Source organism: Jaculus jaculus, chromosome 9 (genome assembly GCF_020740685.1).
Source record: "Jaculus jaculus isolate mJacJac1 chromosome 9, mJacJac1.mat.Y.cur, whole genome shotgun sequence".
NCBI lineage: Eukaryota > Metazoa > Chordata > Mammalia > Rodentia > Dipodidae > Jaculus > Jaculus jaculus.
The window spans coordinates 51,888,576-51,905,404 of NC_059110.1; the positions used below are offsets into that span (position 1 = coordinate 51,888,576).

At 37.7% G+C, this 16,829-nt stretch overlaps 1 protein-coding gene across 1 annotated transcript in view; it reads left to right on the forward strand.

The window, feature by feature from the left end:
• Ros1 (ROS proto-oncogene 1, receptor tyrosine kinase) overlaps positions 1-16,829 on the forward strand; it is a 255,231-nt gene that overhangs the window by 156,919 nt on the left and 81,483 nt on the right. Inside the window, exon 23 of the mRNA XM_004651359.3 lies at positions 11,534-11,736. Within this exon, the coding sequence (XP_004651416.2) occupies positions 11,534-11,736 (203 nt within the window). The remainder of the gene's footprint in view (positions 1-11,533; positions 11,737-16,829) is intronic.

The window sequence follows — 16,829 nt, forward strand, 5'->3', positions numbered from 1 at the left end:
ATCTGCAAGGATGAAGATTTCTATAGTATCAGCTCATTTTGAATTTAATTTTGTATTTGTTTTTCTCCCCTCCCCTTCTCCTCACTCTGAATGTTTCTATTCATATTGTCTGGACCTTACCTTGCTTTTCAGGTTTGACTGCAGGTCCAGGTTGGGAACCGCATAAAAGTGACACCATACAGCATTTGACTCTCTGTGATTGTTTGTTTGCTGAGTGTAATCTGTTCCAAGTCTGTCCATTTTTCTACAGATTTCATTGTATTTTTTCTTACTGCTGAGTAGAATTCCATTGTGTAAATGTACCACACTTCATTATTGATTCATCCAGTGACGGGCACCAGGGTTGAGTCCTGTTCTTAGCTATAATGAATTGAGCAGCTATAAACATGGTTGAGCAAATGTCTCTGTATTGATGCATGGAATAGCCTTTCTATATGCAAATGACAAAGATACAGAGAAAGAAATAAGGGACATTGTCCCATTTTTTTTTTAATGTTTATTTATTTATTTGAGAGCGACAGACACGGAGAGAAAGACAGATAGAGAGAGAGAGAGAATGGGCGTGCCAGGGCTTCCAGCCTCTACAAACGAACTCCAGACGCGTGCGCCCCCTTGTGCATCTGGCTAACGTGGGACCTGGGGAACCGAGCCTCGAACCGGGGTCCTTAGGCTTCACAGGCAAGTGCTTAACCGCTAAGCCATCTCTCCAGCCCATTGTCCCATTTTTAATAGCAACAACAAGAACAACAAAAATACCTTGGAAAATGTTAACCAAGGAAGTGAAAAATCTTTACAATGAAAACACTACCATGCCCAGCCTAATCTTGTTTATTTTTTCAAAGAACCAGTTCTTTGTTTTGTCAATTTTCTTAATTGTTTTCTTAGTTTCCAATTCATTAATTTATGCTCAGATCTTAATTATTTCCTTCCGTCTGGAGCTTTTTGAGTTGGATTTTTCTTGTTTTTCCAGTGCCTTTAGGTGGATGTTTAGGTTATTGATTTGGGATCTCTCTGCCTTTGTTATGAAGGCATTTAGTGCTATGAAATTTCCCCTGAGAACTACCTTCACTGTGTTCCATAAGTTTTGGTACAATGTGTTCTAATTGTCATTGGTTTCTAGAAATTTCACATTTTATTTCCTCCACTACCCATTTGTTGTTTAAAAGTGTGCTGTTCAGTTTCCATGAGCCAATGGGATTCTTGGTGGGTCTTTTGTTAATTTCTAGCAATATAGCATCATAATCTGAAATCAAGCAGGGAATTATGTCAATCTACCTAAATATATGGAGGAAGGCTCTGTGACCCAGTATTTGATCTGTTTTAGAGGCTGTTCCATGGGCTGCTGAGAAGAATGTGTAGTCTGTGGATTTGGAATGGAATGTTCTGTAGATGTCCATTAGGTCTAAGTGATCTATAGTTTCGTTGAGCTCTCTTACTTCCCTGTTAAGTTTCTGTTCGGATGATCTATCTATTACTGATAACGGTGTATTGAAGTTCCCAGCTATGATGGTGTTGGTGGTTGTTTCTGTTTTATTGTCAGGTAGGTTTTGTTTTATGAACTGTGATGCCCCTGTGTTTGGTGCATACAGATTTATGACTGTGATAACCTCTTGATGGATCATTCCCTTGATAAGTAGGAAGTGGCCTTCTTTGTATTTTTGATTATTTTTGGTTTGAAGTCTATTTTATCCAATATTAGTATAGCTACTCCTGATTTTTTTTTCCCTATTTGCTTGGAATATTGCTTTCCACCCTTTCATTCTTTAGTGATGAGGTGGGTTTCTTGAATACAGCAGATTGAGGGGGCTAATTTTCTGATCCATCCTTTTAGCTTGTGTCTCTTGAGGGGTGAATGAAGTCATTAATATTTAGCATAATGACTGTGAGGTTTGATTTGATCTCTGCCATGTTGTGTTGGTATATGTGGTTTGGTGTTTTCATGGACTTTGAAGTTTTTTGTGCCTTCTCTGAGTTTGGTTATTGTGATCTGCTTCTTGTAGGCATTTGATGTTGATTAATTGATTCTTCTGTGTGGAGAAATTTCTGAAATACTCTCTGTAGGTTTGGTTTTGTGTTCATATAATTGTAAAGCTGAGTTTAGTCATGGAAAATTTTTCTTTCACCATCTATTATGAGGGATACTTTTGCTGGGTAAAGTAGTTTGGGTTGGAAGACAAGGTTCTATATTTGTGAAGAATGATGCTTGTATTTTTATTGGTATTGGATTAAATCTTTATATTTATTTTGGTAGAATTATTATTTTTACAATATTAATTCTATGTATCCCAGAGCATTGGAGGTCTTTCCATGTTCTTAAGTCCTTGTTAATTTCTTTTTGGAGTTTTTTTTAATATTTATTTACTTATGAGACAGAAAGAGACAAATAGAAAGAAAGAGGTTATGTGTATGCCAGGGCCTCTGGCCACTGCATATGAACTCCAGACACATGTGCCCCCTTGTGCATCTGGCTTATGTGGGTCTTTGGGAATTGAACCTGGATCCTTAGGCTTTATAGGCAAATGCCATAATTGCTAAGCCATTTCCCCTGACTTCTCTGGATTTTTTCATGTTTTCATTATATAGGTTACTGTTATTTCAAGATATTAAATTTTGGGTGGTACTATTGAACATAAGATTCACTTTCCATAAAGAAAGACTACTGATTTTTGTGCGTTGATTTTGTATTCTGCTACTTTATTGAAAGAATTAATCATCTTTAGAAGTTTTGAGATGGTGATTTTCAGGTCATGTAGCTTATATATAGGATCATGTCATCTGCAAACAAGAGTAACTTGACTTCTTCCTTTCCAACTGGAATCCCTTTTCTTTCTTTTGCCTGCCTTATGCTTGGGCTACTACTTCTACTACATTGTTGAAGAGCAGTGGTGGGAGTGTGCATCCCTGTCTTGTTCCCAATCTCAATGCAAACTCCTTCAGTTTTTCCTCATTAAGTATTATTTGAGTTTTGGGTGCTTTATATATAACCTTTATTTTGCTGACATATAAACCCTCCATGCCTATTCTTTCCAGAATTTTGGTCATGAAGTGGTGGTGTATTTAGTCAAAAGCCTTCTCTGCATCAATTGAGATCATTATGTGGTTCTTATGTTTAAGTTTATTTATGTGGTGTATTACATTGACCAATTTCTGTATGATGAACCATTCCTGCATCCCTGGTATGAATCCTACTTGATCAAGGTGGATAAAGCTTTTGATGTGTTGTTGAATTTGGTTTGTGAGGATTTTGTTCAGGATATTTGCATCTAAATTTATCAAGGATATAGGCCTATAGCTTTCTTTTCTTGTTACATCTCTGTCTGGTTTTTGTATTAAAGTAATGCTAAATTCATAAAAGGAGTTGGGAAGAATTCCCTGGTCTCGAATTATGGGAAACAGTTTGAAAAATATTGGTTCTTCAATGAAGGTTTGATAGAATTTGGCTGAGAAGCCATCTGTTCCTGGACTTTTGTTTTATTTGGGGGAGCAATTTGAATAACTTTTTAACTTCCATGGATATGATATGTTTGTTTAGGAGATTAATCTGCTCTGAGTTTAGTTTTCGTAGGTAGTATGTGGCTAGGAATTCTTCAATTTCTTCCAGATTATCCAATTTTGTGGAGTAGAGGCTTTGGCACCATGTCCCAATGATTCTTCTAATTTTATTGATGTCTGTTGTGATCTCTTCTTTTCATTTCTGATTGTGTTAATTTGAGAGTTCTCTTTTTGTTGTTGTTGATCAAATTGGCCAGAGGTTTATTAAGGTTGTTTATTTTTTCAATGAACCAGCTCTTCATTTCATTGATTTTAAAAATTGTTTTCTTAGTTTACTGTTCATTAATTTCTCCTCTGATCTTGATTATTTTTTTCAGTGTGGAGCTCTTAGGGTGGAGTTCTTGATGTGGCTCTTGTTTGTAATTTTTAGCTTTAAAGCCTTGTGATCTGATATGATGCGAGAAGTTACTTAAATTTTCTTGAATTTGTGGAGGAAAGCTGTATGACATAATATATGTTCTATTTTGGAAAATGTTCCATTGGCTCTTGAGGAGAATGTGTATTTTATGGAGCCAGTGTGCAAATTTCTATAGATATCTGTTAGGTCTAGTTGATCTTTGGTGTTGAGAGCTCTATTATTTCCATGTTGATTTTCTGCTAGAATGTCTATTTCTGTCTATTGATGACAGTGGAGTATTGAAATCTCTTACTATTCTGGTGTTGGTGTTTATTTCTGTTTTATTGTCAAGGAGGTTTTGTTTTATAAAGTGTGATGCACCTGTGTTTGGCATATGGATTCATGATTATAATATTCTCATGTAGGATCATTCCTTTGATGAGTGAGAAGTGGTCTTCTTTGTCCTTTTTGATAACTTTTGAGTTTAAGTCTATTTTATCAATATTAATGTAGCAACACCTGCTTGTTTTTTTATTTCCATTTGCTTGGAATATCATTTTCCATCCTCTCACCTTGAGGAGGTGTCTATCTTTATTGGTGATATGGGTTCCTTGAAGATAGCACTGTTTCATGATTTCTTTTGGTTTCCTTAAGCCATTCATTAAAATATTCTTGTTGAGTATCTTCCATTTTCTTTGTCCATCCTTTGAGTTCTTTTTCTTATCTTTGTTCCAATTCATTGAACCAACCTGTGATTTGTATTTTGCCAGTTTTCTTTCATTTTCATCAGATATTCTTGGAGTTCTTGTTTGATTACTATTGTTCCATCAAGCCATTTGGTAATGGTTTCATTAAGTTTGTTTAAAATGCTTCTTGAGATTTAATTCTGGGCTTCTAGGCCTTGATTTTCCCCTAAGCTTTCATCAGAGTAGGTAATCTTGTGGCAATTCTTTTTCTGGGTGGTGTTTGTTGTTTGCTTTGCATTGGGATCTGCCCATCTTGAGTTCAGTTGTCTCACTGATGGTGCAACAATAGCTGTTTTTGTATAGCCTGCGTTGGGTAGCCTGATCTAAATTGATCAAGGTGGGTGTGGGATTGAAGACTGTCAACTAGATTTTGGTGGATGCACTTGAGCCTTAATAGGGTGTACTTTGAGTGTGCTTCCTCTGGACAATTCTAGGTGCAACCTTGGAAGACCTGGCTTTCTTAATGTCTGAGCTGGGTGGTTTTCATCCAGTCTTTTTCATTGCCTGGCTTTTTGGGATGAAATCTGATCCAAGTTTCTCTTAGGGGCTGAGGCTAGTATGTCCTCTACTTCAGCAATTCTTAAGATAATTTTTTTGGGGGGATAGGCTTGGAAGGTAAATGTGAGAAGTATGATCCAATTGGTTTGGCTACTTCCAGCTATTCTGACACTAGTTTTGCCTTCCCAGGCAGCTGTTTAAGGATGGCTCCACTCTTGGCATGTAACTCCCATTCCTCCTAATTTTGTAGTGCTTATTTGTTGTTACTTTATTGCATTAACTGTTATTAAAGCATGGCTTCTTCTTTCCTGTGGTCTCATGTATGTGCTTTTTCTTCTCTTCAGACTAAAGGATCCCTTCAAGTATTTTCTGTCGAGCTGCCTTAGTGGTAATGTATTCTTTACCCTGTTTTATCATGGAAAGTTCTTGTTTCCCCTTCACATATGATAGATAGTTTTGTTGGATATAGTAATCTGGGTTGGTTGTTATCTTTCAGAATGTGAAATACGTCATACCAGCTTTTCTTCCTTTTCACATTTGTGTTGTGTAATCTGTTGTTATCCTGATGGGTATACCTTTATAGGTGAATCAGAGCTCTCTTACTGCTTCTGGTGTATATTCTTTGGTCTATATGTTTACTCATTTTGCTGTGCTTTGGAAAAGAGGAGGGTTTCTGTATTGTTGCCTCTTTCCCTTTCTATGCAAAATTTTCCTTTTATTATTTTGTATAAAATAAATTTCTTTGAATTTCTCTTTGGCTTTTTAAAAATATTTGTTATATATATATATATATATATATATATATATATATATATATATATATATATATATATATTTTGTTTTGCTTTTTGAGGTAGGGTTTCACTCTGGTCCAGAGTGACCTGGAATTCACTCTGTATTCTCAGGGTGGCCTCGAATTCACAGTGATCCTCCTACCTCTGCCTCCCAAGTGCTGGGATTAAAGGCATGTGCCACCATGCCTGGCTTATTTATTTAAGAGAAACTGATAGATAGATAGATAGATAGATAGATAGATAGATAGATAGATAGATAGAAAGATGGAGGTAGGGAGAGGGAAAGAATGGGCATGCCAGGTCCTGTAGCCCCTGCCAATGAACTCCAGATGCATGCACCATCTTGTGCATCCAGCTTTATGTGGGCACTGGGGAATTGAACCTGGATGCTTTGCCTTTTCTGGTAAGCACCTTAATTACTAAGGTTTCTCTCCAGCCCCTCCTCTTTTAGTTTTTTTGAACATATTTATAACTATTCTTTTAAATTATCTGCATGACATTTCATCTAATTAAGTCTCACTGGCTGTCATTACTTTAGGACTTTTAATTTTTCAAGAAGTTATATTTTCTAGATTTTTTGTGTTTTTGTATTATTTCATTGAATTTTTTTAGATCAGATCTCAACTTATTTAAGTGTTTGGGTATTAAAGTTGTCAGTTGTGTATTCTTAGAAGTTTAGATCATAAGATGTCAGATGTGGATACTATATTACTCCCCAGATTAATACCAGGAGTGATCCAAGATGGTGGATATACCTGCCATGCAAATGATCTAGTAGCAAATTAACAACAGTCTTCTTTTGGCTCCAATATTTGATGGTGGGTAAATGAACAAGGCTGGTATAAAGTTATGCTTGGCTCATTTGAATTGGGAGCAGTGTAAGATGAGTTAATGTGAGGATTAGTATAAACTTTGAAAAATAGGGAGATTTCAGAAGTATCTTGGAGACTGAATTTGGATACTGTTAGTGTCCACAGATTTTAGAGGTTGTAGAGGCTATGGAAGGTTGTAGTTATGGACAATAAAAGGGATAAGGAGGAGAAAATGTGGAAGAAGGGTTGGAAACAGAAGAAAAGTAAACAAGTTGTATATGAAAAGAGTAGTACAAAGATCCCAATTGATCTGGAATAACTGGAAAAAAAATGAGTGTAGAGGATTGAAAATGTAGCTCAGTTGGTAGAATATTTGCCTTGCATGCAGGAAGCACTGGTTCAAGGCCTAGCATCACAACTTGGGCATAATAGTGCACATCTATAATTCTAACATTTTGGAGGTCAAAGCAAGAAAATCAGAAGTGCAAAGTTTCATATAGAGTTCTAGGCCAGCCTGGGATATATGAGACCCTGTCTCAAAGCAACTGTTGTTATCTGTGTGAGACCTACATATTATTGCGACCATCAACATTCTTTCATAGATGGTTGACGAGAAGAGCAAAGCACACACACACAATATACAAACATAAACACCCCTCCCACCACCAAAACAAAAGCAGTGCATCTAATTAGAAGATTTTAAAAAGAAGAAGGAGTTCAGTGAAAGGTGCAGGGAAGGGGAGAGTGGATGACAAGAGAAGGTAATAGGAGAAGAGTCATACATTATGTACATGTAGAAAATTATCAACAAGCTTATAAAAACAAAATCAATAGACCAGACAGCTCAGTGGAAACCTGCTGTCTTGGGATGCCTCATACTTAGAAGTGTCTCCTCACTTAAAAAAAAAAAATTATTTATTTGCAAGTAGAGAGAGATAAAGATAAGGAAGACAGACAGAGAATGGTGCAGCAGGACCTCCAGCCACTGCCATCAAACTCCAGACCCATGGTCCAATTTGTGCATCTGGCTTTATGTGGGTACTAGGTACTGGGGAATCCAACTTGGGTTGTTAAGCTTTGCAAGCAAGCATCTTAATGGCTAAACCATCTCATCAGCCCATCACTCGCATTTTTTTCTTAATCAATCTACTTACGCTTTCTCAAAAAAAAAAAAAAAAAAATGAAGGTAGACACAAACTTCACAACCTTCACAAAAATTCACTCAAAATGCTTCATAAACCTAGCAGTGAAATATCTGGCTTCGCAGACAAGCACTTTAACCTCTAAGCCATCTCTCCAACCCATCACTCACTTTTTTTCTGAATCAATCCACTTATGCTTGCTCAAAGAAAATAAAGGTAGACACAAACCCTATAACCTTCACAAAAATTCACTCAAAATGGTTCACAAACCTAATGGTGAAATATCTAGAGCAAAATGCCATGAGCTATGGAACTATGAAAAGGCATAGCAAAAACATGTGCATAGAAAGAAATGAAAGAAACCTATGTAAAAACGTTATACATTGTATAATTCCACCTGTTTGGCATTCTGGAAGAGTAAAATCATAGACTGCAGTAATTAGATCAATGATTGCTATGTGAAAGGGAGAATAGTTGAAGCATTGAGAATTGTGGGGCAGTGAAACTACATGATTCTATGATGGTGGTTCATGCCATTATACATCTTCATTGGTGGTATAGTGATGAGCATATCTGTCTTCCACTATATATATACATTTTCCAAATCCATAAAATTCATAACACAAGAGTGAAGCCTAGTATGAACTTTTGGTAATAGTGGTATGTCAACTAAGGCTCATTGATTGTAAAAAATAAAATGTGCTACCCTGATGTAGATATTGATAACAAGGAAGACTGTGCATATATATAGAAAATCTCTATACCTGTCTTTAAATTTTACTGTGAGCCTAAAACACTGCTAAAAAAATAAAATGCATTAAGAAAAGTACATACAATATCTATTTTATATTAGATAATAATCCCCACAAGCATATCTCAAAAGTAAAGTCCTAAATATTTCATGAGCTTTTATTACTAAAACTTATTTAATATGATTAATAAAATGCTCTTATCATTTGCTCTGGGGAAAAAAAATCAACTTAATTTTACCATACACTAGGAACATTTATGAAGGGTGCTTTACTTCCATCTGCTGGGCATTCTCCGCAATGACCAGGTACCCAGCTCATTTCTTTTTGAAGTATTTAGCATCTTCAAAGTGTATATGATTTGAAATACAGAAGGAAGGAAGCAGGGGAGGGAGGGAAGAAAAAAGGGAGAGCTTTTTCTGTGTTGAATGATGTTTCAAACATTTCAATATATCCTACCACATTAATAAAAAGAATACATACCAATAACATTTAAATAACTTATTAGTCTGGTGCTAACATTTGTATCCTACTTCTGGTTTAGTCCAGAAATCGGCACAAGTGAACAGTATTATTGAAGTATTAATTGAGTTGGGGATGGGAATATTTTTCACAATGAAATTATTCATCTTAAATCCCCATCTCTTCCAACTGTCTTTAAAGTTCGGTTCACAGCTTCTTTGGGCATTCCTTATTCCTAGAAAACTAAGGTGTAGGTCTAATTTAACCATTCTTTTATGAATGTTAGAATACATATTCAGAACCCACAGAGTAGTATTGCTTTTGTGTTTTTAAGTAGCACACTAATGATAATGATACCATTTATTAAAAATGCTGACAATATGCCAGAGTTAGAATAATACACAAGTATTTGTGAAACAGATAATTATCTTTTTATTTATGTAAGAGCTGGAGTAGCAAGGACACAAAATTAATGAAATGAAGAAATGAGCTGATCAGATCATTCCTCTCTAATTTTCTATTTGATAGCAAGGATGTTATATACATTTGGTGTGAGAGAGAGAGAGAGAGAGAGAGAAAGAGAGAGAGCAAGAGCGAGAAAGAGGAGAGAGTGGGCATGGGTACCACAGCATTGGTGTGGAGTTCAGAGTACAACTTGTGGTTTGATTTTGCTTCTACTTTGTTTGAGGCAGCCTCCTTCTCATTGTTGTGCACTGCTGCTTTAGCAGGCTAGCTGGACCAAGAGCTTCTGGGAAATTATCTGATTTCTGCCTCCCTTCTTTTATTTTTCTTTCCTTGATTTTTTTATTATATATAATAATAGGTTATGCTTTTTATCCCCTTGTCCTGGCTGCTATTACCCTGGAGGCTTTTTTCAGTGGAGTTATGGTATTCACTGTGGAGATATGAGGACCTGCGTCAGTTCCTGTGGGGTAGTGGGGGAGACTATGACTCAGAATATTCCTATCTACTTTGTGGCTCTTACACTCTTTCTGTCCCCTCTTCTGAAATGTTACCTGAGCTAAGATAGGTCTCTTGGCAGTTTGACATAGTGTTTAGTTCTTTTACCCTCTGAATTTATGCTTTGATAGGTTTGGATTAATCACCATGTCTGTCACCATCAACCTGGAGCTTTGTATACTTCCTGTGTGAAGTGCTGGCCTCATGGAAGTCTGGCACAGTGCACCTTGATATATATGGGATAGAGTAGTGGGCAGGAATCAGGGCACAAAATGCCATGGATGGTAAGCCAGTGCATTGGCAAACTGATGCAAAACTGTTAGCTTTCATATAAAATCATATTTGGAGAAATTTGTACTTCATGTTCTATTTGCACAGTGGTGTATGTTTTAGATGATGCTTTCCAGTGTACTGAGAGTGAATAAATTAGAAACTGTGAAAGAAACATGGCTTATAGGCTTCAGTCAAGCCTGTAGTGTTGTTTTGCCCCTGCATAAGTGGAAAGTGCAGCACCCATTTCCCTTCCTATTGTACTCTCTGTGAGTGTTGCTCTCTGGAGTTGTGCAAGGTGTAACATGTTTGCGTGTGGGTTGTGCACAGGTCCTTCATTCTACCACTAAACACTTTGACTTCTGTTTTATCTAAAGTTTTTCTTATCTGTTTTTGATCTCTGTGTTCTCTAAATTGCCTTCTCAGTCTTCTGTGCCTCCCCTACCATATCACCATGTCTGGCTGCTCCAAAGCTCCTCCACTTCCTCCTCTTCTCTTTCCTTCCTTCCTTTTTCCTTCCTTCTTTCCTTCCTTCCTTCCTTCCTTCCTTCCTTCCTTCCTTCCTTCCTTCCTTCCTTCCTTCCTTTCTGCTTTCCTTCCTTCCTTCCTTCCTTCCTGCTTTCCTTTCCTTTCCTTTTCTTTGTTTCTTTCTTTTTCTTCATTTAATGTTTTTCCATGCCATTTGACTCCACTCCAAACTTCTCTAGCATATGTTTCAGTCAGTTGTCACAAGATAAGTTTCTGCTTCCAGGGGCTTGATACCAGCATCCTGGGCAGGGAGAAGGTGAAGGGCAAGGATGTCTTGCAGCAAGTTTGCTGTCAGTGAGACAACTTCTGTTTTGAGATGGCAACAGAGTGGACACCCACCTTCCACCTGATGGACTGGGTTGTTCTGTGAGTGTCCCAGCTATGATTAAGCCTCAGAAACAGACTTACTTTACTCAACATGGGACATATGTGACTGTGAAGAGGAAGAGGATATTGGCTACACTCATTGTTTACCACATCCAAGATTAAGAAGTAGCCATTTCTATTTTTTTCCTCACAAAATGGGTATTATTTTAAGAAACATGTTTTATATTTATCCTTTCAAGCAAAAGTTCCATATATTATATGTATGTACACACACACATTTTTTCTTTGGCTTTGTTCTTGGTGTTTAATCTTCTCCTCTCATGCATCCATTTCATCTTTTTCTCTTCCCATTTTAGATAAAGCATATCTGTTGCTAGCATCAGATATCATTGAACCAATGATACTTAATGCCAGCAACACCAGCCTCACACTCAGGTTACCTCCAGTCAAGACAAACCTCACATGGCACTGTATCACCAGCTCCACACCAACATACCTGGTTTATTACTCTGAAGTCAATGGCAGCACACACAGCTCTGGCCTGAAATACAGAGTACTGGTAAGATTGGAGCCATGTACAAAATTTAACCACAGTCATGTGTTTCCTATAGGTATTGAGATGCCTATTTTGCAATTTCTTCCAACCATATTGATTTTTAGCCTTCTTGTCTGTAGGTTAAACTTAAAGTGTATTGCCTTGGTAATGGTTTCCTTAGCATCCTGTGAGAATGAATTTGTTCCCCTTCCTGTTTACTCCTGACAGCAATAGACTTGTTTTGTGGTCTATCCAGAAGACTGAAGAATGAGAAGCAAAAACTGAATTGGAATAAATGCCTTTTCTATAACATTGATCTAATATAACAATTGTATATTGTATTTCTGTCTGGTTTTCTTATATGTTTTGAAATGTACCCTAAGGACTATGTCTGCTTTTATTTATCATAGTTTTCCTAGCAATAATGAATAGTTGGCACCATGTAGGGATTTGCTAACTAGACCTTTCCATTTTTCCTTCCTTTCTCTCTCTGCCTCTCACTGTCTCTATATGGCTCATGTGGAGATGTGTATGTCAGAGGACTTGAGGGTATCAGACCTTACCTTCCACCTTATTTGAGACAGACTGTTTTGTGCCACTAAATACCAGAAGAATAGCTGGCACAAAGGATTTTCTGGGTTTGGCCTCCTATTACCTTAGGAGCATTTTACTGATAGTCACATGCATACCACTGCATCTAGATCTTTAGGAGCTGAACTCTGGTCACCAGGCTTGCACGGCAAACTCTTTTTAACCACAGAGCCATCTCCCAAGCTTTCCTTATTTATTGAGACATGGTCTCACTGTGTAATTTTGATTGGCCTGGAGCCAGTAATATAGCTTAAGATAGACTTCCACTTACTATAGTGTTCTCTCTCAACCCCTGAGCTATGGAATTACAAGCAACTACCACCACACCCAGCTCCAGCTATCATTTGAATGAGTGAGTTTCCACTATTTATTCCAACAGTGGCCCTGGTATTTCCACTATTTTGATTTTTACTTTATTTCATTTAACCAATTCAAAAAGTGAAGTGGAACATTAGCTGTTGGACATTAAATACTATGTACTTTTCCATAAAGTTATAGAATTCTTCATAATTTATTTTATTTTTGGATCTTAAACTTTGTACTTTCTAAGACGAGTTGTTTGAGAGAGTTTGAGTCATTTGGCTCAGCAGATTGTGCTTATTTCTGAGATCTACTCTTAAGTATTTATTATCTTTCCATTGATTAAGATGGATTGTACCTTGTCTTTACTATACAATTTATGCAGTATCCTAAGTGTGGAATCCAAATAAAAAAACTTAGTTTCTTAAAACTTCTTTTTAAAATTTATTTATTTATCTATTAATTAGTTTTGTACTCAGTGAATACAGTACAGTTGGTACCACTGTTAGCCTCATCCATGTCCTACCCCCTCCTCCTGGCCCCTCCTTGTTGAGATATATGGGTCTTGTATTGTGGAGGTAGCCCACAGTTATGGGTAGGAGAAATGTCTCTACATATCATGACCCAACATGTGGCTCTGACATTCTTTCTGTCCCCTCTTCTGCAAAATTTCCCTGAGCCATGTTGGGTTCATTTTTGGTCAGCTTCAGTGATGAGGTGTTGGGGGCCTCAAGTGTCTCTGGATATCTGATTTGGTAGGAGATAATTGTTCTCTGTGTCATTCTCCTTCCCCCTTGTGCTGGTATCCAGTTCACCAACAAAACAGCACCCTTGCTTGTTTCACCAATTATTCTTAGTTTTGGGTGAGTGTCTCTCTCCTTACGATATGTGTCTATCTGAAAAAGAGAAACTGATTCTCCAATGGAGAGTAAATTTAGCACCAGACAAATGGGATAATCCTTATATTTTTACAGAGAATTTAATAGGTGTAGGCCCTTCTTGTAGCCCACAATTGGTGGTAGCTTAATAATGGAGAGCAGGCTCAGGTTTGGATATGGTTCTGATTTGCTTCCCAGCTCAAGCTATGGGTCCCGTTCCACTGAGGGGATCAGTTAGCCAAATCAAGAGCAGTTGGTTCCCCCCCCCCCATGGCTGTGTGCCACTATTGCACTTGTGTGAGCATCCCGACAAGTTATTTGCTGCTAAGTAGGTGAGACTGTGAGTTGCTTGGACAGATATTGGTCATTTTCCCCCACTCGACAATGTAGCACCTTCTGGAACTAGAAGCGCTGACTGTCTGGGGAATGACTCTCTTCCAGCTTCCAGTCATGTCATTCCATTTTACATGTCAACTGCATATTGTGTCTTCAGCAGTAGGATCTTACCACTAACCTTTGGTGGGTCATCAAGTACTCTGACAGAAATTTGTCATTCTTTTAGGAAACCTTGTAGGTCTCTCTGATCAAAAGCTCTTTGTGGATGATAGCCATGTGCTGATACTAGGAATTGCAGGTCAGTGCCCAATAAGAGAAGGAAGAAAAATATAACTAATATAAAAGAGTTAGAGAGGAGAAGGAGAGAGAGAGAGAGAGAGAGAGAGAGAGAGAGAGAGAGAGAGAGAGAGAGAGAGAGAGAGAGAAAGGCTGTAGAAGACTAAGGTCAGTCTTCACCATACCCTCTCCAGTGCCCTGTGGCTCAGGTGTTCCCTCTAAGGGCCTGGTGAAGGTTCAACCATTTGGTGTCTTTTTTAGGATGTAGAATTTTATGGTACCATTGCCTTTTGGATTTTGATTTGTGTCTCCCACCCCCTCCCTTGCCCTTCCCTCCCTCCCCTCCCACCCTATGGTCTAGTCCTCGAGATGCTTGCTGGGTATGTTGGTGTCTTGGGTAGATTCAGGTTAGGTGCTGTAGATAAGTGAGAGTATGCAGTGATTATCTTTCTGTAATTGGGTAAGTTCACTGAGAATGATCTGTTCCAGTTTCAACCATTTTTCCTCAAACTTCATTGTGTCATTTTTTTCTTACTGCTGTATAGAATTCCATTGTGTAGATATACCACATCTACCACATCTACCACATCTTAGTTATCCATTCTTTTAGTGATGGACATCTGGGTTGACCCAGCTCTTAGCTATTATGAATTAAGCCACTATAAACGTGGTTAAACACATCTCTCTGGACTGAGGTTTAAAGGTTTTTGGGTACATGCCCAGTAAGGGAATATCTGGGTCTGTTGGTAACTCTATAGTCAGCTTTTAAAGGAGTCTCCACATTGCTTTCCAAATTGGTTGTACCATCTTACATTCCCACCAACAGTGGATGAGTGTTCCTAATTCTCCACATTCTCACCAGCATTTATTTTCATTTGATTTTTTTTTTTTTTTTTGATGTTTGCTATCCTTACTGGGGTAAGGTGGAATCTCATAGTTGTTTTAATTTGCATTTTCCTGATGATTAGGGATGATGAACATTTTAAGTGTGTGTTTGCCATTTGTATTCCTTCCTCTGTGAACTGCTTGTACAGCTCTTTGCCCCATTTTGTGAATGGGTTGTTTGGCTTTTTATTGTTTAGGTTTTTGAGTTCTTTGTAGATTCAAGAGATTAGGCCTCTGTCAGTTGGAAAATCAGCAAATATTTTCTCCCATTCTGTGGGTGATCTATTGGCTTTTCTTATTGTATGCTTGTCGGTAAAGAAACACTTCAGCTTTGTGTGATCCCACTGGTTGAGTGACTGTTGAAGACTGTGAGCTACTGGGGCTTTGTTCAGGAAGTCTTTTTCATTACTATATCATGGAAAGTACTTCCTATATTTTCTTCCAGTCGTAGTTGAATTTCTGGTCTTATATTGAGGTCTTTGATCCATTTGTACTTGCGTGTTGTGCATGGCAGTATGTGTGGATCAAGTTTCAATTTCCTGCATATGGTCATCCAGTTTGCACAGCACCATATGTTGAAGATGGTGTCCTTTTTATAGCCTATATTGTTAGGGCCTTTGTCCAATATCAAGTAGCTGTAGTTTCTTGACCCAAAGTCTGGGCCCTCAATTCTATTCCATTGGTCTATACTCCTGTTTTTATGCTAGCACCATAGTGGTTTTTTTTTTTTTATTACTATGGTTTTGCAGTATAGCTTTAGATCAAGTATGGACATGACTCCAGAGGTATTTCTTTTGCTGAGGATATGCTTGGGTATCAGAGGCCTTCTGCCTTTCCATATGATATTTGAGATCAGTTTTTCTATCTCTGAGAAGAACAATGTTGGGATTTTAATTGGAATTGCATTAAATATGTATATTGCCTTTGGTAGGACTGCCATTTTCACAATGTTAATTCTGCCTATCCAGGAGCATGGGAGACCTTTCCATTTTCTCAAGTCCTCCTCAATTTCTTTTTTGAGTGTTTTCATTGTATAGATCTTTCACTTCCTTGGTTAACATTATTCCATGGTATTTTATTTACTTATTTTTTGTTGCTATTGAAAAATGGCACCATGTGGGCTGGAGAGATGGCTTAGCGGTTAAGCGTTTGCCTGTGAAGCCTAAGGACCCCGGTTCGAGGCTCGGTTCCCCAGGTCCCATGTTAGCCAGATGCACAAGGGGGCGCATGCGTCTGGAGTTTGTTTGCAGAGGCTGGAAGCCCTGGCGTGCTCATTCTCTCTCTCTCCCTCTCTCTGTCTTTCTCTCTGTGTCTGTTGCTCTCAAATAAATAAATAAATAAAATTAAAAAAATATTTAAAAAATGGCACCATGTCCCTTATTTCTTTCTCTGTATCTTTGTCATTTGCATATCCAAAGGCTACTGATTTTTGTGCACTGATTTTGTATCCTTCTACTTTGCTATACGGGTTAATCACCTTCAAGACTTTTGGGATGGAGTTTCTCACATCTCTTATTTATAGAATCATGTCATCTGTGAATAGAGCTAACTTAACTTCTCCCTGTCCAGATTGTGTCCCATTTATTTCTTTCTCCTGTCTTATTGCTTGAGCTAGGACTTCAGGTACTATACTGAAGAGCAGAGGTGAGAGTGGACAACCCTGTCTTATTCATGATCTTATTGAGAATTCCTCTAGTCTCTCTTCATTAAGTATTATTTGGGTCTTAAAAGCTTTGTCTATTGTCTTTATTATGTTAAGATATGTCCCAACCATGCCAATTCTCTCCAATGTTTTGATCACAAAGTGATGTTGTATTGTTTCAAAGGCCTTTTCTGCATCTGTTGCAAAGA